This window comes from Apodemus sylvaticus, chromosome 6 (assembly GCF_947179515.1).
Source record: "Apodemus sylvaticus chromosome 6, mApoSyl1.1, whole genome shotgun sequence".
NCBI classification, from domain to species: domain Eukaryota; kingdom Metazoa; phylum Chordata; class Mammalia; order Rodentia; family Muridae; genus Apodemus; species Apodemus sylvaticus.
Window position 1 is genome coordinate 11925782 of NC_067477.1, and position 22341 is coordinate 11948122.

Here is a 22341-nt window from a genome sequence, read left to right on the forward strand (position 1 = left end):
CCAGGGCTACACAGAGAAACCCTGTCTTGAAAAAACCAAATCCAAAAAAAAAAAAGAAGAAGAAGAAGAAGAAGAAGAAGAAGAAGAAGAAGAAGAAGAAGAAGAAGAAGAAGAAGAAGAAGAAGAAGAGAGAAGAGAAGAGAAGAGAAGAGAAGAGAAGAGAAGAGAAGAGAAGAGAAGAGAAGAGAAGAGAAGAAAAGAAAAGAAAAGAAAAGAAAAGAAAAGAAAAGAAAAGAAAGAATAATCAGGGACTGGCCAGGCATAGTGGCACAAGCCTTTAATCTCAGAGCTGGGGAGGTAGAGGCAGGTGAATCTCTGTGAGTTCTAGGCCAGCCTGGTCTACAAAAATTCTGTATTGAACAAACAGTCAGTCACCAGAGTAATCGTTCCTACAGGCTGCTTAAGTGTCATGCTATTGTTTTCCTGACCTTTAGGCAAGCTTTAGGATATTATACATGACAAAGCACATTAATGACTTTTTACACTTTCCTATTTTCAGCTGCTGGGTAACACAAAGCAATCCCCAAATCCCCTGTTATGCAGCCTTTCAGTCTCCTTACAATTCTTTACCCTACAGGAAAGGGAAGTCCAGGGACAGATGGCCGCCAGAGAGACAAGGAATGGGTTGTGGCTTCGGAAGCCCAGGGACAGGCGGTGGCAGCCTGTTTCACAGTGTTCACAATCACACTTTTAAAAAAAAAATCATTGCATCCACTGATTTCTCTATAGGACTTGAGCTTCATGTGTGGTGCACCTGTGGAAGTCAGGGAGCAATCTGGGGAGTCATTTTTCTCATTCCACCCTGTAGAACCTAAAAGGCTTGGTGGCAAGAGCTTTAGATACTGTGCCATCCGCAGAAGCGAGCTTAGGCTAACTTCATCTGTTTTCTGTTTGTCTTTCTTCAGGATTTTATTTTGTTTTATATTTTATTTTATTTTATTTTTATTTTATTTTATTTTATTTTATTGAGACAGGGTCTGTCTAGCTCTGTAGTCCAGGCTGGCCTCAAACTCACAGAGTTCACCTTCCAAATGCTAGGATTAAAAGAGTATGCCACCATCCCTAGCTCATCTAGACTGTCTACCACTAGGAATTCCAGATTTAACTCTGAAGCATATATACAATATATACTTACTGGATAGTCAGTCGGGTGTGTTTTTCCCCAGGGAAGACTATTTCTCCTGCTCTCAGCATTCCTTAGCTGCCTGTAGTTCTAGGTGAACTGAGGCCTCACAAGTTTTTCCCTTTCCACATTAGCATGTCTACTGGTGACCTCCTTACTGGGCTCATGTTCAGGCATTGTGTTGGTGAGGCTTTATGAGTGGAGCTTCTGACCTTCCTAGGAGACACACCCTCACAGCAAACCCTGTGTCTCTGTCTGCAGACCCTCTCTTCTGCAATCATTTGTGAGTCTTATGTACAGGAGTTGTGTTGTCAATGTGTCTATTAGGACTGGGTTCCAGAACTCTGCATTTTCATTGGTTGCAGATTTCTGTCTGTTGCAAAGACAGATTTCCTTGCTGCAGGGTGAGGACTATATCAGGCTAGACCTCAGAGGAGGACATGCAGGATCTAGTTAGCTCATGCCTTTTTAAAAATTCATGTTTGAATATGCTGCAAGAAGTACTGCACTGAGAAACAGAGGAGTCTGTCTGTCTTGTGTTCAAGGACCCAAACACAGATGGAACGAGGAACTGTAAAGTAAATTAATATGGACTTCAAAAAAATAATGCAGAGACCAGGCATGGTGGTGCTGTGAAGTTTTATTTAATCCAGTCCTCAGAAAGGAGAGAAAAGGTAGATGAACTCTGAGTTCAAGGCCTGCCTGGTCTGAGTTCTTGTGTAGTCAAAGCTACATAGTGAGATGTCATCTCATTCATAAATAAATAAATAAATAAATAAATTGCACAAATAATTATTTATTAAATGATGGCATTTTTGGATTTACTATATTGCTATGTTATCAAAGAAGAAGCAAGAGATTGGTAGGAAAGGTCACTGAATATACTGTACATATTAATGGAGACCAGCTATGAAAACAAGTGGTCAAGAACACTAGAAGGCTGCAGCCAAGGCCTGAGAGCTGTGCTCTCTACCATCTCCAGTCACAACCGCCCGGCTCCCGTGGCACCAGTGCGGTCCTTCAACTCTGTCACTTATCAGCTTCTTTCCACCAACTACTCTATTCCAACCCTGGAAGGAGACATGACTTCTTTTATAGGCCAAGTCAGCAGGAGCCACTCACACACTTCTTTCTTCCTACCACATTAGAGACACAAGTGTGTAAAAGTTAGTAGGCCTTTCTTTCTACAGTCCTAGTAACCCAACAGAAGACAGTCAAACTGCAGCCTTGAAGAACAACAAACATGGCGGCCTCAGCTGGCACCTCAGAGTGTAACTGGCAGACATCACAAAGAGCAGCTTGTCAGCATAGAGTGATAATCTTTCCTTTCACACAAACCCAACTCCTATAAATTTATTCTTAGAAACTATTTTTCAAGCTGGGCAGAGTGGCCTTAGGAAGCTAGAGAAAGAAGACTGACTGTTACGCATTCAAGGCCAAGCTGAGCAGCACAGTGAGCTAGGCCAGGGTAACCTACAGAAAAGGAGGAAGAAAAGAGGAATTAGAAGAGAAAGAGGAGGGATAGGAGGAGGAAGAAAAGACAAAGGAGGAGGAAGGAGAGGAGAGAGAGAAAGGAAAAAAAGAAAAGGATGAAAGAAGGGAAGGAGAAAGAGGGGGAGAAAGACGAGGGCTGAGAGGAGCAATGGGTAGGGCAGAAGCACTTGCTGCCATGCCCGATGACCAGAGTTTGAGCTCAGGAACCCACAACTCACGCAAGCTGCCCCCTGATCTCGATATATAACCATCCCCAAATAAATACATGGGAAAGGAAAATACAAGGCAGACAGACAGAGGGAGAGACAGAAGGAGAGAGAGACAAAGACAGAGAGACAGACGGGGGGGGGGGCGGGGGGGGGAGAGACTAACTACATGTCAAAAGGTTTCTAGTAGCATCACACATATTCCCTTTCATCCTACACTGGCATCTATACTGGTCCTAACTTACCTCACCTCATGGCTATCTTAGTTTATGTTTATGTAAATTAAATCCTATCAGTATTTACATAGCAACTAAATTCTCAGTGACTAATTTCTCAAAACCAATTCTTGACGTTAAATAATGAAGACAGTGTAAAAGCAAGTTGTGGGGGCTGGAGAGACAGCTCAGCAGTTAAAAGCACTTGAAGCTCTTACAGGGGACCTAGGTTCAGTTCCCAACACCCACATAGTGGTAGCTCATAAGCACAAATATAGACACTTACATATGACATAAAAATAAACTTGTTTTAAAGGTATATTATGGCCTAGTGTAGGGTCACAGAAAATATGTGCTCTGAGAAATAGCAAAACAGACCTCAGAGCAGAGCTTCCTGTCAGCTCAGCCAATTGCATGAGGGGTGATGGCTATGATCAACAGCTAGGGGTCTCTTAGCAGGCCAACCCTGAGTTTCAAGCTAACAAGGGCCACTGGAATACCCGTCATGCGTCTGTGACAGCTGTGACATCACTGGGCTTCCCTATATGCACAACACTCAAACGCACATTAAAAATGCCTGATGTCACCAAGGCAACAAAGAGGCAGAGAGGCTGGTCTCTCCTGAGAGTACGGCACCTTCAGTGTACTTTTTTCTGGCCACAGGATAAACAGAGGTAACTGTTCCCAAAGAATCTTCTGGAACCCAGCTGTTCCAAGTTTGTTTCTTGATTTCTTTCCTCTAATGCTGATATAAACTACAAACCCAAATCTTTCTCAAAAGGGCTGAACATTGACCATTAAAATTTTTTTTTGGTGGATATTCCTTCTCTTTTCTGAAGGGAAATGGAGGAGGAGTGGATCTAGGGGAGAGGGGAGGAGGGTAGGGAGAAATGAGAGAAATGGAGGCAGGAGAAACTTCAGTCAGGATGTATTAAAACAAACAAAAAATGATGTTTTTTTTTTTCCTCTTATTGTATTTTTAGGAAAGTCAAACCAGCCAAATGATGGCAGCGCACACCTTTAGTCCCAGCACTCGGAAGGCAGAGGCAGGTGGATCTCTGAGTTTGAGGCCAGCCTGGTCTGCAGAGTGAGTTCCAGGACAGCCAGGGCTAAAGTGCTCAGCTGGCAGAGTGCCTGCCTGTATGAACCAGGTATGGTGGCCCACACCATAATCCCACCATAATCTCGTGACATAGAAGCAGAAAATCAGAGTTCAAACCTATCCTTGGCTATATGACTTTAGGGCCAACCTACACTACATATGGGGGAGGAGGGGAAGAATTCACTGAACAGTGTGACTAATGCATGTAAGCCCGACATCAAATAATCAAAGGAAAGTACTCAGGAAGCCAGGCCTTCCAACTAATCTTCACTTTTGCTCTCAAGAAAAAAAAATCAGCGTTGTAGAGACCATATCCAGTAGATAGGCATGGCCCCTGGTTGAGTGATGGGGCCACCCACCCATCGCAGAAATAATGATCCAGAATTCCTCCTGTCAAAAGGAAACAGCAGGGGCAAAGAGTGGAGCAGAGTCTGAAGGCCTCCAGAGATTGTCCCAGCTGGGGATCCATCCCATCTGCAGACACCAAACCCAGGCACTATTGCTGATGTCAAGTGCTCCATCACAGGAGCCTATACAGCTGTCTCCTGAGAGGCTCTGCCAGAGCCTGACCAATACAGATATAGATGCTCACAGACAGCCAGTGGACTGAGCCCCAAAAACCCAAGGGGTTTGCAATCCCATAGGAAGAACAACAATATCAACCAACCAGGCTCCCCAAAGCTCCCAAGGACTAAACCAACCAGAGTACACATGAGGGGACCCATGGCCCCCATGACAAACCCAAGACACTATTGTTGGTGCCAAGAAATACTTCCTGACAGGAGCCTGGTATAGCTGTCCTCTGAGAGGCTCTTCCAGAGTCTGACCAATACAGATTTGGATGTATGCAGCCAAACACCAGACTGAGCACAGAGACGCCAGTGGAGAAGTTAGGGCAAAGACTGTAGGAACTGAAGGGGTTTGCAAACCCATAGGAAGAACAACAATATCAACCAACCAGCTTCCCGCAACGCTCCCAGGAGTTAAACCACCAACCAAAGAGTACACATGGGGGGGAGGGGGGCTGGCTCCAGCTGATATGTAGCAGAGGATGGCTTTATCTGGCATCACTGGGAGCGGAGTCCCTTGGTCCTGTGGAGGTTCGATGACCCAGGGTAGAGAATGCTAGGGCACTGAGGCAGGAGGGGGTGGGCAGGTGGGGAAGCACCCTCATAGAGGCAGAACAGGGAGGAGAGGATGGGGGGGGGGGTGCGGAGGTGCAACTGGGAAGGGGATTTAACATTTGAAATGTAAATAAATAAAATAACCAATAAGAAAAAAGAGATACAGCAACTTCAACCAAAGAAATAAACTGCAACCAAACAACCACTTCACACTGAGGGTAACAGAACTCTGATTTTGTTCACTGTAAATGTACTACACCCAGAAAGCTAGCAAATTCTCTCTCTCATTCTCCCTCCCTCTATCCCCACTCCCCCACTCCCTGACTCCCACATTCCCATTCCTCCCCATACCTGGCAGGTTACACCAGGAGGAAATAAGCCTAGGTCACATTGAGGCCTAACTCAGGAAACAAAACAAAAGCCCTCACTTCTCAATGCCTTTTGCCTTTTTTTGTTTGTTTGTTTGGTTGGTTGGTTTTTCGAGACAGGGTTTCTCTGTATAGTCCTGGCTGTCCTGGAACTCACTGTGTAGACCAGGCTGGCCTTGAACTCAGAAATCCACCTGCCTCTGCCTCCCAAGTGTTGGGATTAAAGGCGTGTGTTACCACCGTCCAACCTTGTCTTTTGCCTTTTATTGTGGTTTTTTTGTTACTACATCAGAGAACAACTTCGAGTTGTCAGAACAAACAAGTGTATTGTTTATAACACAAAGTAAAGAAATACAGATGCTTTGCAAAACTCATGAAGTCTAGGATTATGCAAATCCACTCATTTATGTAGAGCAGGACTCACAGGTATGTTCTGACCACACCCCTCTTCATTAGGAGGCAGCAACTAAGTAGGCAGAAGAGAGTTTAGCAAGTTCTCACGCTGGCTGTGTCCTGATCAATTATGGCCAAAGCTCCCGAACGCCTTCTGCAGTGCAGCTTCGCACCTCAACAACTCAGGCAGAATAAGATTCTGACCAACAGGAACATATCCCAAATTCTAAATTCTGTATGCAAATAGGAGAAGGATGACAAAAATAGGTACCTTTTTATCCTTTGTTTTTCTTTTTCTGGTTTTTTTGAGACAGGGTCTTACCATGTAACTCTGGTTATTGTGGAACTTGCTATGTAGACTAGGTGGCCTCAAACTCACAGAGATCAACCTGTCTCTGTCTTCTCAGTGCTGGGCTTAAAGGCGTGTACGAGCACAACTTGCTAGTAAGTAACTTTTTTTTTTTTGGATTTGGTTTTTTCAAGACAGGGTTTCTCTGTATAGCCCTGGCTGTTCTAGAACTCACTCTGTAGACCATGCTGGCCTCAAACTCAGAAATCCGCCTGCCTCTGCCTCCCAGAGTGCTGGGATTACAGGCGTGCGCCACCACTGCCCGGCTAGTAGGTAACATTTTAAAACTAGGCTGCATAATTACAAAAAGCTAAGCAGCTCAGCTTGGTGGTGGGGCACACGCCTGCTTACAGCAAAGGCTAATGCAGTCAAAGGCAACAGCTTACTACCTTCAATGCTCTGGGAAGACCTAATCTGTCCCTCCACAGGATGCTGCGACAGATTCAGCTTTCAATGGGAAGACTCCTACCACAATGCCCCCTGGTTTTCTTGTGAATAGCAAGTCCAAGTGCATGCACTGTTTTCATGCGTTCTGAGACCTCACACCATGGGAATAACGATGAAAGCACACAAGGACAAAAGCTCCAGTAGGCCAGGCCCTTCTCAGTGACATCAGACAGAAAGGCACTGGAAACTGCCACTTACACTCAGAAACTGCCCCATTCTAGAAGCCACCTGCCTTCCCTTCCACCCACACTGCTGGTCTGAATCCCTGGCAAACAACAGGATTAGTAACACTTTAAAGGAACTGAGCTATTCATTCCTCCTGATGAACAAGTCAGATGCATTCTCCACACAGACCCTAACTTGAGAAAACTTCAAAAGTGAACAACACTGTATTTCAGAGTCTCTATTACCGTAACATCTGGAGAAAAGACGCTGGCTGAAAACCAACAGTACACTCTGAAGAGTGGTTAACAGAGGCGGCACCAAGAAACACAGATTTGACTCAGGCTCAGTGCTATGAAGCTCGGACAAGCTACCAGCCTTCCAAATCACTAGTGCACAAAATAGAGAAGTGGAGACAACAGGAAGGTCCTAGCAGATGCAGACCTGTAAAATGACTAGATGCCTGGCCTGCACTCAGTGCTCTGCAGGTGTTAGCTAGCTACACAGAGAAACCCTGTCATGAAAATAAAAACAAAAAAACAAAAACTTAGCTTATACCATGTAAATGCACTGACTTTTTAAACAACAAAACAGGCTTAACAGTCACTGGGGCTGGAGAGATGTCTCAGTGGGTAAGAGCACTGACTGCTCTTCCAGAGGTCCTGAGTTCAAATCCCAGCAACCACATGGTGGCTCACAACTATCTATAATGAGATCTGACACCCTCTTCTGCTGTGTGCTTACTTATGATAACAAATAAATCTTTGGGCCAGAGCAGACAGGGACTGAGTAAGCAAGGTTAACCAGAGCAAGCAGAGGTCCTAAATTCAATCCCCAGCAACTACATGAAGGCTCACAATCATCTGTACTGCTACAGTATACAGTCACTACCACTTATGTCCCACATAGACAATTTCTTACTAACTCACCTTAGATAAGCTCTGTCACTTAGTTCACTCAGGCAGTCTTCTCTAAATTCTACTCTAAGTGCCAATGCTTTAGACGCTAAGGTCTCGAGAGTAAAGATGATAAATACCTCTTTGTGTATCATCAGGAGGTACAAACAAGTTGGATGAGATTCGGAGAGTAGTAAGGTCTAGGTAGGAACATCAGCCAAGCTGTGGATGTGCTCATGTCCATAGTCTCAGCTTATACAGAAGGATCACCATGAGTTCAACACCATCTTGAGCTATAGGACAACCACGACTTTGGACAGAATCCCACAGTCCAGAAAGGGACTGAGGTAAGATAAGATGGCAGCCCCTGTCTAGAAAAGAGTACCAGAGTCACATATAGACACTGACTTAGTTACTTTTCAGGAGCTGGCAGATAAAAGGAGAGGAACCCTGAAGACTAAGTCCTTTTCTTGGGACCCACATGATGAAAAGAGAAAACCAACTCCCAAACACTGTCCTCAGACCGCCACTACCGTGCTGTGTATGTCACCCCTTACCAAGTAAACAAATGTAATTTTTAAAAAACTTTAATAATAGCTGGGTGTGGTGGCGCACGCCTGTAATCCCAGCACTTGGGAGGCAGAGGCAGGTAGATTTCTGAGTTCGAGGCCAGCCTGGTCTACAGAGTGAGTTCCAGGACAGCCAGAGCTATACAGAGAAACCCTGTCTCAAAAAAACAAAAACAAAAACAAAAAACAAGAAACCCTGACTCTGAAAAACCAAAAAAAAAAAAAAAAAAAAAAAAAAAAAAAAACCCAACAACAACAACAACAACAAAAAACCTTTAATAATAATGAAAAACAGTCTGAGTCTGGAGGTGGCTCTGAAAGAGAGCTACTTGCTCTACAACCCTGGTGACCTGAGTTCACACTCAGAACCCACAGAAGGAACTCAACTCTACAAAGCTGCCCTCTTGACCTCTGCACATACACTAGCATGCACATATACTCACCCAATAATTTTAAAAGAAAAAGTACATCAAAGGAACTAACGCCTGCTTGCTTAGAATCCAGAGTTGAAGAGGGATAAGACCTGAATAAGCACCCACTCAGGTCCCACATACTTGCCACAACTTAGTATCCATCAGGAGCTTTGAGCGCATCATCTAAAACCAAGAAAGATTAAACATGTCTTTATTCAATAAGGTAGAAGAACAGAGAGTAAACCTACAGAAAACTAAGGGAGGGCTGGAGAGATGGCTCCACGGTTAAGAGCACTGGCTGCCCTTCCAGAGGTCCTGGCTCAATTCTCAGCACCCACGTGGCAGCTCACATCTGTCTACAGATCTGACATCCTCACACACACATCCACACAGGCAATGCACATAAAAGAAAACTAAAGGAATAAAAAGAGCAAACTAAAAAAAAAGGGTCTCACCATGACCCAAGTTGGAATTTAACATGCAGCAATCCTCCTGCCTCAACCTCCTAGATATTGAGATTGCAAGCATTAGGCACTACAATGAACTTGGGGGGGGGGGGGGACATTTGTTTCTCTGTGTAGGCTTAGCTGTTCTGTAACTCACTTTGTAGACCAGGCTGATCTTGAATTCAAATTCATAGAGATCCACCTGCTTCTCTCTGCCTCTCCACCTCTGTCTCCCAAGCGCCGACATTAAAGGCATGCGCCACCACCCATCACTTACAAGAACATTTAATGGGCAAATCTTGTAAATCCAATTGGGAGGGGAAAAAAATCTGAATGAGGAGGGTAAAGCTCAAGCCAGTGACAGACAGGGCCTAGCTGTCACCTAAGCCAGTGACAGGGCCCAGCCGTCACCGAAGCCAAAGCAGAGATCCAGAGCAGGTCGGATGGGGTGCTGCAGGCCAGGAGGGAAGCCACAGTTTTACAGAGATGGCTACACCTAGGACTAGAGCATTCCAAGGCTGAAGAGCAGATGGCTACAGGGCCTGGAGACGGAGAGGGCAAAGCTGGTCTCTATCAAGAAAGAACATCTACAGCTGAAGGTGAGGGAGGCGGAGCTTGGCCAGAGCATATGTGCATTTAAGTTTTAACTGCCCTGATTTGTGCTCTCACAGAAATATCCACTACGTTCATTTACTGTAATAAATACTTTTTTCTGGAGGGAAAAGGCATAAAACAAACTATTTCAGGAACAAAAAGGAAATATGATTTCACATGCAGCTGAGAAACTGAATTGAGAAAGGAATTAAGACTACGGCACTGAGGAAACAACAGCTAAAACCTAGGCAGCAGAGAACAAGCCAAGACAAGAAGCCAGGGAGATGTGGGCCGGAAAGCTCAAAGTCAGGGCAGGGTGGTGAGATGAATGCACAGGCTCAAGTGCTTGCTGCACAGGCTTGAGGTCCTGAGTGCTAGCCCTGACGTGAAAACCACAGGGCAGAAAAGAGAGAACCAGTTGTTCAAGTTACCCCTCTGACCTCCATATGCACACCACTGCACGAAGGCCCCAAGCACATACGCAAACAATAATAAAAATAAAGTCAGGATTTAAAGTGTTAAGATAAACCAAGGTGAAACACACCTATAATCCCGTAACACAGGCAGCTGAGGCAGGCAAAAGGACAGAGAGTTCACAGCTTGGACTACATACAAGGTTCAAGGCTAGCCTGAGGTATATAGAGCAAGTGCCTGGCTTAAAAATAATGAATACATAAACACACAGGTAAGACTGCTCAAAGCTAAGGGGCACATTTAGGGCCCAGCCTCATGACCTGACTGAGTTCAGTCCCCAGGATCCACCTGGTGGAAAGAAAGTATCAACTCTCACAGATTGTTCTCTAACAGGCATACATGTTGTGGCATGCCCATGTACCACCAAACACCAACTAAAATAAGTAAAAATGTAAGATTAATAACACGTGAACAATGACAACAGACGCTGCTGAAAAACTGAGTGGACCCAGTGGACTTGAAGGCAACAAGCTGAACAACCAGGCTATGATAAGTTTGCTCCTGAGAGCCTAAGTCATACTAGAGCAACAGGTAAATGGCTTATGCAAATTCACTGAAACTAAACTATTCCAGCTGATGGTAAGACCCTGAGCATCACTGTAATAGAACATGACAGAGGTAGACTGGGACTACAGGGTGGCTCTACAGAAGCCACAGAACCAAGCAGCCACCATGCCGTGCCTGACAGCCACAAAGTGAAAATGAAACCAGAGGTTGGTTAATACAGGCAAAGAAGTTTATAACAACAGAAGCAACCAAGAAATCAGCACAGACCCAAGAGAGAGAAAGAAAAGTGAGCTGCAGGTGGTGGCCATGCCTTTAATCCCAGCACTCAGAAGGCAGAGGCAGGTGAGTACATCTGAGTTCTAGGACAAGCAGAGCTACACAGAGAAACCCTGTCTCAAACAACAACAACAACAACAACAAAAACCCTGTCTCAAAAAGGGAGGGAGAAAGGAAGGAAGGAAGGGAGGGAGGGAGGGAGGGAGGAAGGGAGGAAGGAAGGAAGGAAGGAAGGAAGGAAGGAAGGAAGGAAGGAAGGAAGGAAGGAAGGAAGGAAGGAAGGGAAGGAAGGAGAGAAGGAGGGAGAAAGGGAGGGAGGGAGGGAGGGAGGGAGGAAGGTAGGAAGGTGACAGAGACTAAGAAGATGGGTTCTAAATGGCCATCAAGAGGATGACAGGACTGAGCTTCCAGCTCTGAGAAGCTAGCTGATCCACTCTGCCCTCTGGGCTCTCTCATGGACACACACTCACTGTCGGGCACATCAAGGCAAGGCCAGAGGACAAGAGCTACTATTTTCTAATTAGGTGAGATAATTCAAGATGAACTAGTAAGCTCTCCAGGATCTGCCTGTGCACCCCCCGCCCCCATCCTAGTACTGGGGCACTACAGGACCTGGCTTCTTACCAGGGGTCTGGGAATCCAAGCTCAAGCCCTCTTACTTGTGTGGCAGGCACTTTACTAACTGTAAAGTTCCCTCACTCTAACGGCAAACCAGCTAGTGACAGACAAGCCCCCTGTTGTGCACCACTGTGTTAGTAACTACAGGGGCAAGCTTCTGAACGAACGGCAGGACTTGGTCTACCTATACACTGCCATCGCATCTGGTGGACATGCTTCCCAACTCTTACAGTAAGCCTCAGGAGTGGAGAGATGACACAGCAGTTACATCAGTGGACTGCAGCTGCAGGGGCCTGCAGCTCCATCGCCAGGCACTCATGTGGCTCACAAACACCTGTGTAACTAACTCCAGCTCCAAAGGACCCAATGCCTCTAGCCTCTACAAGCACTCACATGCGCACGCACACACACACATAAGAATATAATAATAATTGTAAAAAAAAAAAAACTTAATAATGACTGACACTCATGACCGTTTCACTGATTTAGACATGTTCTCTGTCTTAATTTTTCTAGAATTATTTAACTTCTATATGACAAAGCCCTGAAACAGGAGTCACAGATGGCTGTGAGCGGCCATGTGGGCGCTGGGAATCAAACCTGGGCTCTGCACGAGCTGCAATGCTCTGAACCACACCACCATCTCTCCAACCCACTGTGTGCTTCTCACTGCTGCTCAGATCTACCCACTGATCATTCACTGACAGTCTCCTATTTGAGCTCAAGAGATGCAAGGTCTGCTAGAGAGATTAAGTATTCTCTGCTTTAAATAGTAACTAAGGTGCTTTCCACTCAGGATACAAGATTCTAACGTAAGAAAAACAATCTAATCACTAGTTCAGAAGTCAGTAAGTAGTTGTTAAGGGAAACAAAGGCTCTCGGCCATTTGGCTTTGCCAGTTCGTGCCCTACTAGATTATGTACAAAACTTCTGAAAATAAGCCAGGTGTGATGGTACATACATACCTACTATCCCAGCACCGAGGAAGTTAAGACGGGAGGATTACCAGGAGCTCTAGGCCAGCCTGGGCTACACAGCACACTTCTTCTCCCTCTCCCATCTTCTCCCTTTACTGCCTTCAACATCTGTGAAATTTAATTTTTTGAAAAAATAATTAGGGCTGGAGAGATGGCTCAGCGGTTAAGAGTACCGACTGCTCTTCCAAAGGTCCTGAGTTCAAATCCCAGCAACCACATGGTGGCTCACAACCATCTATAGAGAGATCTGACATACTCTTCTGGTGTATCTGAAGACAGGTATAGTGTACTTAGATATAATAATAAATAAATCTTTTTTTAAAAAAAAAAAAAGAAAGAAAGAAAGAAAAAAAGAAAAAATAATTAAGCCGGGTGGTGATGGGGCACACCTGTAATCCCAGCAGTCTGGGAGGCAGAGGCAGGCAGAGTTCTGAGTTCGAGGCCAGCCTGGTCTACATCCAGGGCTATACAGAGAAACCGTGTCTCGATAAAAACAAAAATCAAAAAAAACCAAATAATAATAATAATAAATCCCAGCACTTGGAGACAGGTCCAGTCTCTGAATTCAAGGCCAGCCTGCTCTACAGAGTAAGTTCCAGGAAAGCTAGGGTTACACAGAGAAACCCTGACTCAAAATAAAAAAAACAAAAATCCGAAACAAACAGTCTAGAAAAGTTACTATGACCTTGACTCAAAAACTACTTGTTGCTCTAGCAGAGGACCCAGTTTCAATTCTCAGCACCCACATGGTGGTTCACAACCATCTGTAACTCCAGTTCCAGAGGATCTGACAGCCTCCACAGGTACCAGGCACACACATGGTGTACATACACACATGCTAGCAAAATACTCAATATGTGTAAATAAATCTTTTATTTTTAACCCACAACTTTACAGCGGTAGGAATCCAGCTCAGTGGTAGAATGCTTGCCCGGGGTGCTCAAGGCCTTAGGTTTAATGCCCTACAGAAAACAAAAGCCACTGAGGGGAGAGAAGGAGAGAAAGAAGGGAGGGAGAAAGAAGCAGAAGGGTTTGAACATGGTGTCTGACATCTAGTTCACCGACCCAGATCATGTTCCTCCCAACGTCACCAGCAGGCCCAGGCGGCCCTGCAGCTTTTGACACAATACGACAAAAAGTTATCTTCTTCCAATCAGCTTACCCCCTTCCTCTAATAAAATTAAGTGGTCATAACTGGTTCCTTTGGTTCAATGAAGCATGTTAAGTATAAACTTTAGCCAGCATAAAGACCTACAAGTCACAGTATTTTCAGCTTGCTTTTACAAATACCCTCACCACATTTAAATTTAAGAAGCAACAAAAGCCAGGCAGTAGTCACACACGCCTTTAATGCCAGGACTCAGGAGAGAGAGTCAGGAGGGTCTCTAAATCCGAGACAAGCCTGGCCTACAGAGTGAGTTCAAGGGCAGCCAGGGCTACAAAGAGAAAACTCTTGTCTTGAAAAACCAGAAAAGAAAATTTATTTCCACTTTTAAAGTTGAGTATGGAGGGGCTGGAGAGATGGCTCAGAGGTTAAGAGCACTGACAGCTCTTCCTATGGTCCTGAGTTGAATTCCCAGGACCCACATGGTGGCTCACAACCATCTGTAATGGGATCCGATGCCCTCTTCTGGTGTGCCTGAAGACAGCGACAGTGTACTCATACATAAACTAAATAAATAAATCTTTTTTTAAAAAAAAAAACTGAGTATGAAGGGCTGCCGAGATGGTGCCATAGCTAAGAGCGCTGGCTGCTCCTCCTGAGGACTTGGGTTCAACTCCCAGCACCCACGGGGCAGCTCCCAGCTCTCTGTAACTCCTACTCCAGTTCCAGAGGATCTAGCAATCCCCCACAAGCATACATGTATGCACAATATCGATACACATAAAAATAAATGTTTGTTTGAGTATGCAGAGATTGAAGGAATGGGCAACCAATGACTGGCCAACCTGAGACCCATCCCAAGGGAGAGGGCCAACCCCTGACACTACTAATGATACTCTGCTATGCTTGCAGAAAAAGCCTGGTCTAACTGTCTCCTGAAAGGCTTCATCCAGCATCTGATAGAAACAGATGCAACGAACCATAGCCAAACAAGAGGCAGAGCTCAGAGAGACTCGTGGAAGAGTCAGGGGAAGGACTGAGGGAGTTGGAGGGTTCAAGAACACCACAAGACCTATTGAGCCAACTAACTGGGCTCATGGAGGCTCGCAAAGTCTGAGCCACCAAATAAAGACCATGCATGGGCTTGACCTAGGCAGATGTGTAGCCGGAACTTCATGTGGTCCCCTAACAACTGGAGTGGGGGCTGTGTCTGACTCTGTTGCCTGCCTTTGGACCCCTTTCCCTTAGCTGGGCTGCCTTGTCTGGCCTCACTGGTAAAGGATGTGTTTAGTCCTACTGCAACTTGATGTGCCAGGGGGTAGTACCCGTGGAGGATGGTACCCATGCGGGCCTCCCCTTCTCTGAAAAAGGGAGGGTTAGGGTAGAGGGAGGTATGAGGGTGGGACTGGGGGAAGAGGGGAGACTGGGATGTAAAATGGATGGACGGATGGATGGATGGATAAAAGATAGACTATGGAATCATACACCTTAAGAGCTAACGAACCTTAGAGCCATCCAATATACAATCTCCTACATGAATCACATCAGTAATATCCCTAAGCAGTGTGGAGTCTGAAATGGTGGGGAAAGGAGTAAGGATGTTTAGTCTGCATGGTCGGTAATTCTGACTACAGCTGGTTTGGTTTAGTTTGGCTTTTTAAGACAGAGTCTTATGTCTCCAAGGATGGCTTTGAAATCCTGATCCTCCTGTCCCCCTTCCAAGTACTGCTATTCCAGGAGTGCCCGACCATGCTCCACTGACCACAACTATAAAACAACTGTTCCTAGTTCATGAGTTCATAGGATCATAAGCAGTGTGGTTTGATAGCAACAGATCAAAAGCAGTCTGCAAACCAGGTGTGGTGACATGCATCTCTCAGCCCAGCACTCCCCAGAGGCAGACACATCTGAGTCTAGGCCATCCTGGTCTACAGAGTAAGCCTGGAGGCCTGCCTGGGCCTGTTGTTCTGTCTCAGAAACAACAACAAAGTAATCTGTAGCATTGGTTTACTTTGGTAATACTAAAATACTTTTTGTAAAAAAGCAGGGCATGGTAGTGCACACCTTTGATCCCAGCACTTGGGAGGCAGAGACAGGGGGATCTCTGAGGCCAGCCTGGTCTACAAAGGGAGTTCCAGGTCAGCCAGGGCTACACAGAGAAACCATGTCTCAAAAAACAACAAAACAAAACAAAACTTAAAGGTATGAATTACTAAAAATTACCCATGTTACTTTTAGACCCAAACTTGGGTGCTTTTCAGCTCCTTGGGTATCTTTATAAAGGTGTAGCTCGGTAGACACACAAAGCTTCTTGAGACATTCACCTCCACAGACAAGACAATAAGGTCCTTCCTCAATGTTGAACTAACTGCATGGTCAATGAGAAGGCAGCAGGGAAAGTCACATCTCTGCTGTAAGGAAGCTCTGTCATACAGACATTATCACAGGCAATTACAAACTGAGAAAATGTCAGGAAGGCAAAGAACAGGGTGCCCTGAGAACACACAGAGGGGAGCTGGGGGGAACTGAGCTAACCTGTGAATTCACAGAAGGATTTGCAGAGGAAGTGATGGCTAAACTGAGATCTGAAGGAGACCAATCACCTTTAAGTAAGACAATCTCCATAAAATAAAAGAGCAGGTCCAACAGAAATAGCCAGCTTTGGCACTGTTCCTAAAACAGCTTTTTAAAATGATAACAAAATATGTCATGTTTTAAAGCTAGAAATTCAAAGTTTTGGGGTGTCTTACTAATATCTCATAGCACCCTGGTCAATACTAGTACTATGGTAGTCACTCAGATCTTTGTTGAAATTATTAATGCAGTATAATACTGATTTCATACTGTCTTTAGTTAAGCAAAACAGATTCACAAGCTATATAAGAAATTTCCCTCGTATGGCTAACAGACTCAGGGAAGGCCAGGCCTAGTGATTCACACTTTAAACCCAACACTTGCCGGTGAGGAGGCAGAGGCAAGAGGTTCTCTGGGTGTGTTCCAGCCAGCCAGAGCTATATAGTGAGGCCCTATGTCAAAAAGAAAGAGAAAACAAGAAGAAAAAAAAATCAAGGAGATAATGTGAAATCCAACACTGGAGTATGTTCTCAAGTGCCTAGGGTGTGTGCATTGGTGTCCTTAGACGGAAAAGCCTGATTAGTCTAAAAACTGTTTATGCTCAGATTGCTTCACTTTCCTTATAATGAAGAATACTAATAAGTATTTGCTTCTTTTCTCTCACCGTGGCTTCCTGATAGAGATGACATTGCTACATTCTCAGTCCCATCAAAAGCTGGACTCTGACCACTATGCATTTGAAAAAGTCAGTATGGTGCACCTCACTACTAGATGACCTCCCCAACACTCCCTTCCCTCAGGACCCCATGTTGCTTCCTCTGAGGAAACAGTAAACATACACACAGTTCATAAATGCCTGTAATCCCAGGATCTATAGAGGCAAAATACAAACTAAACATCAGCCTGGGCTATATGGTAAAACCTTGTCTCAAAAAATAATTTGTGGCCAGGCGGTGGTGGCGCATGCCTGTAATCCCAGCACTCTGGGAGGCAGAGGCAGGCGGATTTCAGAGTTTGAGGCCAGCCTGGTCTACAGAGTGAGTTCCAGGACAGCCAGGGCTATACAGAGAAACCCTGTCTCGAAAAACCCAAATCCAAACAAACAAACAAACAACAACAACAACAATAATTTGGGGGGCAAAGGCAACAGATAGCTAGCGCAGTGGTAGTGTTTCCTCAATATGCTTTAAGGCTCTGGGTTCACTTCTCAGCAGTATCAAACAAACACAAACAATACTACTCACTTTACACAAGTATTTTATCTGGATTTAAATCCCATCCACATTAGAGCTTCCAGGTGGTCCTAGAACTGTAAAACTTCATATGCCTTGGGCTGGAGGATATGACTCAGTGGAAGAGAGCTTGCTTAACATGTATTGGAGGCCCTTGGATTTTATCCCCTGCACATATGCACACATGTATGCACGCACACATGTACACCGTATTCCTTGAAGAAAAAAAATAAAACACAAAAATATATCAAAATAGCCAACTGTAAAAATTGTAAAAGACCTACTTGCTACTTACCCAGAAAAACAAATTCTGGTTCCCTAGAATAATGACTGAAGATACCTATCTTGTTTGTTTGCTTTGCTGAGACAGGCTCTCACTATATGGTTACATGAAGAGGGGTGTGGCCTCTAATTCTCAACCCTCCCAAGCCAGCACACAGGGCACGTTATTAGCTCTATTTCAAAATCAGAAATTAGAACTACAAAAAGTCACTATTATTAGGCTATCCTGGTGACACACACCTATAATCCTAGAAATTGAAAGGGTCAAGCAAGAAGAATCAGGAGTTTAAAATCCTCTGTTTTGCCAAGTTTAAGGCCAGCCTGGTCTACAAGACCTTTCAAATAAACCAAAAAGTCACATATTCAGAATAACAAATACAAACTCACTTATAGAAAGAAAAACTTTAATTCACCAGCTAATAGAGTTTAAATATCTGCCACAATACAAATGTCTCCCACATGATACATAAAATTTTACACACATACCTCCCAGAGTTCAAAGCACTTAGATCACCAGGGAAAGGCAATATATATGCATTTATGACTTGATTTTGTTTTGTTTTTGGTTTTGGGGGGGGTTGACTTTTTGTTTTATTTTAAAGATAAGCTTTCTCTGTGTGGTCCTGGCTATCCTGTAACTCACTCTGTAGACCAAGCTGGCCTCGAGGTCAGAGATCCACCTGCCTCTGATCCCAAAGGCCAGAATTAAGTGTGCCGCCACCACCTGGTAGCATTTCATACTTGCTTTAAAGAATGTTTGGTGACATTTTTAAAGCTCTTAGAACACCTTTATAAAGATACTTCTAAGCAAATGTTTTTTTTTTCTATGCAAACCAGAGCTACTAGATCCAGATGAAGTGTGTCATAAGAATGATCCAGAATAGATGGATGTGTAGAATGGGGAGGGAGAACTTGCCTAGCATGCCAAAGGCCCTGGTGTTCTGTCCACACCCAAAGGGGTGAGGATGGCAAGACACAAAAATGGGGGAAAGGAAGGGATGCTGAACTAGTAATCACCGGGAGCAAATATAACTTTTTAAACTTTTGTATTACTTATTTATTATATGCATGTAGGAACACAATATGTGCAGGCACCCAGAGGTTTGAGGAGGACTCTGAAGGGGCTATGCTGTAAGCACAGGTGTCTGTGAGCTGCCTCAAGTGAGAGCTGGGACCTAGGCCCAGAAGAGTACCAGGTGTTCTTTAACTACTGAGCCATCTTCCAGGCCCCATGAACTTTACTTTTAAGTATACTTTACTTTTACATCATCATTATTTTTGTTTGTTTGGTTTCGGATTGCTGGAGTTGTTTTTTGAGATAGGTTCTTACTATGCAGACCTAGTTGGCCTGAAACTCTATGTAGGGCAGGCTGGTCTTGAACTCACAGATATCCACCTGTCAAGGTACATGCAATCATACCCACCTGGTTTTGGATTTGGGGAGGGGGGGAAAGCACCATATAGCCCCTGCTTGCCTCAAAGGTGATAGTGGTAGCACAGGCTGGCCCTGAACTTGCCAACTATGGTCCTGGCTAGCCAAAAAAAATCAGAGTTTGAGTACCAGGACTACAGTACACACAACCATGGTAGGTCTAATTATAATTTTTCAAAGATTTGTTTTTTTTTTCCCCCTTGGTTTTTAGAGACAGGACTGTCCTGGAAATCACTCTGTAGACCAGGCTGGCCTCGAACTCAGAAATCCGTCTGCCTCTGCCTCCCAGAGTGCTGGGATTACAGGTGTGTGCCACCACTGCCTGGCGGCAGTTAATCTTAATGCTTGCTTTAACTATAATTTCTATCTCCTATGTGTGTCAGGACTGCAAAAGCCATTACAGCTATTACGTACACTGTAGCCCTCCCTCTTTAAAGAAGCAAAGTTTCCCACGTATCCAAGGTCACCAATGAGTCAGTGACGGAGCTGGAAGCAACACTAAAACTTCAGTTCCTACACTTCAAACCACTGGACACTTTCCCAATCCCAAGAGAGTGGACTTCGGCAGTACACTGACAAGAATAAAGACAAGTCAGAAGATTCACCTTGGGCCAAAGAACAAGCTACCGACACCATCGTCCCCCTCTTGTCCTCCTAACCATCAGTGCAACATAAAACAGGAGCTGACTTTGGATATAGTCATCCCTGGTAACATGTCATCTTCAAAATGGACAACTTACTTTCCCACTAACTGAACATTTATAAGTGACTCTTCCATCACCCCTATCACATTCCGTCGGAGGTGCTATGCAGTGCATTTATTTCCCCCCCCCCCCCTCTCTCTCTCTCTCTCTCAATGGTCAAAAGTTAAAATAAGCAGTTCTTGGAACATAGTTACATTGCCAGTGAGAAAAAAAAAAGCGCCAATAAACTGCTGCTTTTAACGAGACATTTTAAAACTCGATGGCATGCGTCACAGAATTACTGTTAAGTTCTTGGCTGGTTACTTTAAAGTAGCATTTAAGGCCTATCCCTCCCTGTTTGGGACATAGCCTGACTCGTTAGACTAGATAAATCTAGGCACGCTCACACAGAACAGCTCTGAAGCAACTTAGCTTATTGAAAACATCATTCCAACCTCCCTAGTCTGAGTACTCAGCCCTCTTACACTGCAAGGGACAGAATGACCCTCTTCAAAACATCTTTCGGGAGAAGGTTCCCTCCGCGGAGACAATGACAGCCGTCCTCCCGGGAAGGTTTTTGGAAACAGTGCTGACAGCAGAAGTGTCAGTGCGGCAGCAGGTGGAGTAGCCCTGCATGCCGAGCAGGTCCTTTCTGACCTAGTCTCCAAGTCCTCCGCCTCCCTGTCCCGGTTCCGCCTTACGGACCTTTCCAAGCCGCCTCGCGTCCCGGTTCTCTCACCCAGGGCAGGACTCCCGAGCCTCCCGGGAAGCGAGGCCACCTAAGACGGCCGCCGCACCTCTTCCGGGGACTCGCAGGCCCGCTCCCCGGCGGTATCGGAACCTGACGGACCCCGCCGGGGGGAGGCGACCGGTTACTCCCGGGGCATCTCCGCGACCCGGCTCCAGAGTCCCCTCCCCTCCCAGGCAGCGCTGCCGCCAGCGCCTCACTCCTGAGCCCCCTCTCCTCCGGAGTACCTCAGCGGAGTTACCGGCCCACTCAAAAGTACAAGTGCCGGCCGCCCCCACCGGTCACCCCGGCCTCGCTGTCACCGCCCAGCTCCCGGCCTCGGCCCGCGCCGCCGGCGTGTCCCCGGTGACGCCCGGGTCGGTACCTTGCGGACCCCCTTGTAGATATAGAAGTAGAGCTCCCGGCCCACATTGAAGCAGAGGCGGTCGCCGTTGCCAGACTGGTCGTTGAGGTTTACGAAGGAGACGCGGACAGGGTTGGATCCCTGCGAGTTGAAGGGCACCCGGTTGGGCCGGCTGTACTCCGAGTGCGGCAGCAGCTTGTACAGACCTTCCCGGGTGGTGAATTGGGTCTTAATCTCGTTCATCTCCTTCCCTCCTCCCTCCGTCGCCATCTTGGAAAGCAGCGTTCATCCTGCCCTAAGTGCCCGGATCACGCCCACCGCGCAGGCGCCGTTCTCAGCAGCTCGCTCTCCACTCCCCACCCCCTTCTCCGCGGCCCCGCCCATTGGCGAGCCAGCCCCCACGAAGGCGGGCCGAAGCCAAGGGGGCGGGGTGGTTTGCGGTCCAACTGCGCACGCGCGCACACCTGCCGCGCTCCACCCAGAGGGGCGTGCACAAACTCCTCCCCTGGGTGCCGCCCTCCCGGTGCCTGTCCGAGCGAGCGCGCTGAGCATTGGTGTGGGGTTCCCGTCTACACTTCGCTGAGGGACCCTATCCCTAAAGGAGGACGCCGCCTTGGCCTTGGCCGGCTGGTGGTCCCGGCGGAGCCTGAGGCGAGCAGCGAAGTCCGGTGTTTGGAGATGCACGTCCCAGTTGTACGCGGTCTGGGGAGGACTCAGACGGTCCTGTTGGGTGCCGGGTGCCAAGCCCCTCTACGCCTGCCAGAATCAGTCTCACTGAAGATATCGAAGGATTGGGCTTTATTATACCTCAGGATTTCGTTTCGTTTTGTTTTGTTTTGTTTTGTTTTGAAGGCGGGGTGGGAAGAACCGCATAAATGTACAGGACTTGTGTTTTCAAGTCTCACCTGAAACCCTACTGGTGAGCATTGGCGTGTTCTTGAGAAAGTAGGTTGTGTTGGAACTTATGTCTCCTGTGACGCTTAATAAAGGTAAAACTAATTGATTTTTTTTTTAAGCCTCAAACGGAACCTGAAGTTGTTTGCTAGGCGAACCATAGAGTTGTAATGAATATTCTGTGCAAAGACTGAGTATTAAGTAAGGACAAGCACACACTTAAAGTAGGACTTAACAGTCACCATTTGATGCGTCGATCTCTGGGTATGTGCGCTGGAATGCGAAGGCTTCTAAA

At 45.9% G+C, this 22341-nt stretch overlaps 1 protein-coding gene across 5 annotated transcripts in view; it reads right to left on the minus strand.

The window, feature by feature from the left end:
* Nucleotides 1–21479, minus strand: part of Wdr20 (WD repeat domain 20) — a 61164-nt gene extending 39685 nt beyond the window's left edge. For 3 of the 5 annotated variants that reach the window (XM_052185014.1, XM_052185012.1, XM_052185011.1), the window contains exon 1: nucleotides 21174–21472. In XM_052185014.1, coding sequence (XP_052040974.1) covers nucleotides 21174–21422 — 249 coding nt within the window. In that variant the 5' untranslated portion in view covers nucleotides 21423–21472. Of the gene's footprint in view, nucleotides 1–17676; nucleotides 17880–21173 lie in introns of all 5 variants that reach the window. The other 2 variants (XR_007978291.1, XM_052185013.1) reach the window with 2 other exon arrangements.
* Between the last annotated feature and the right edge of the window lie 862 nt (nucleotides 21480–22341).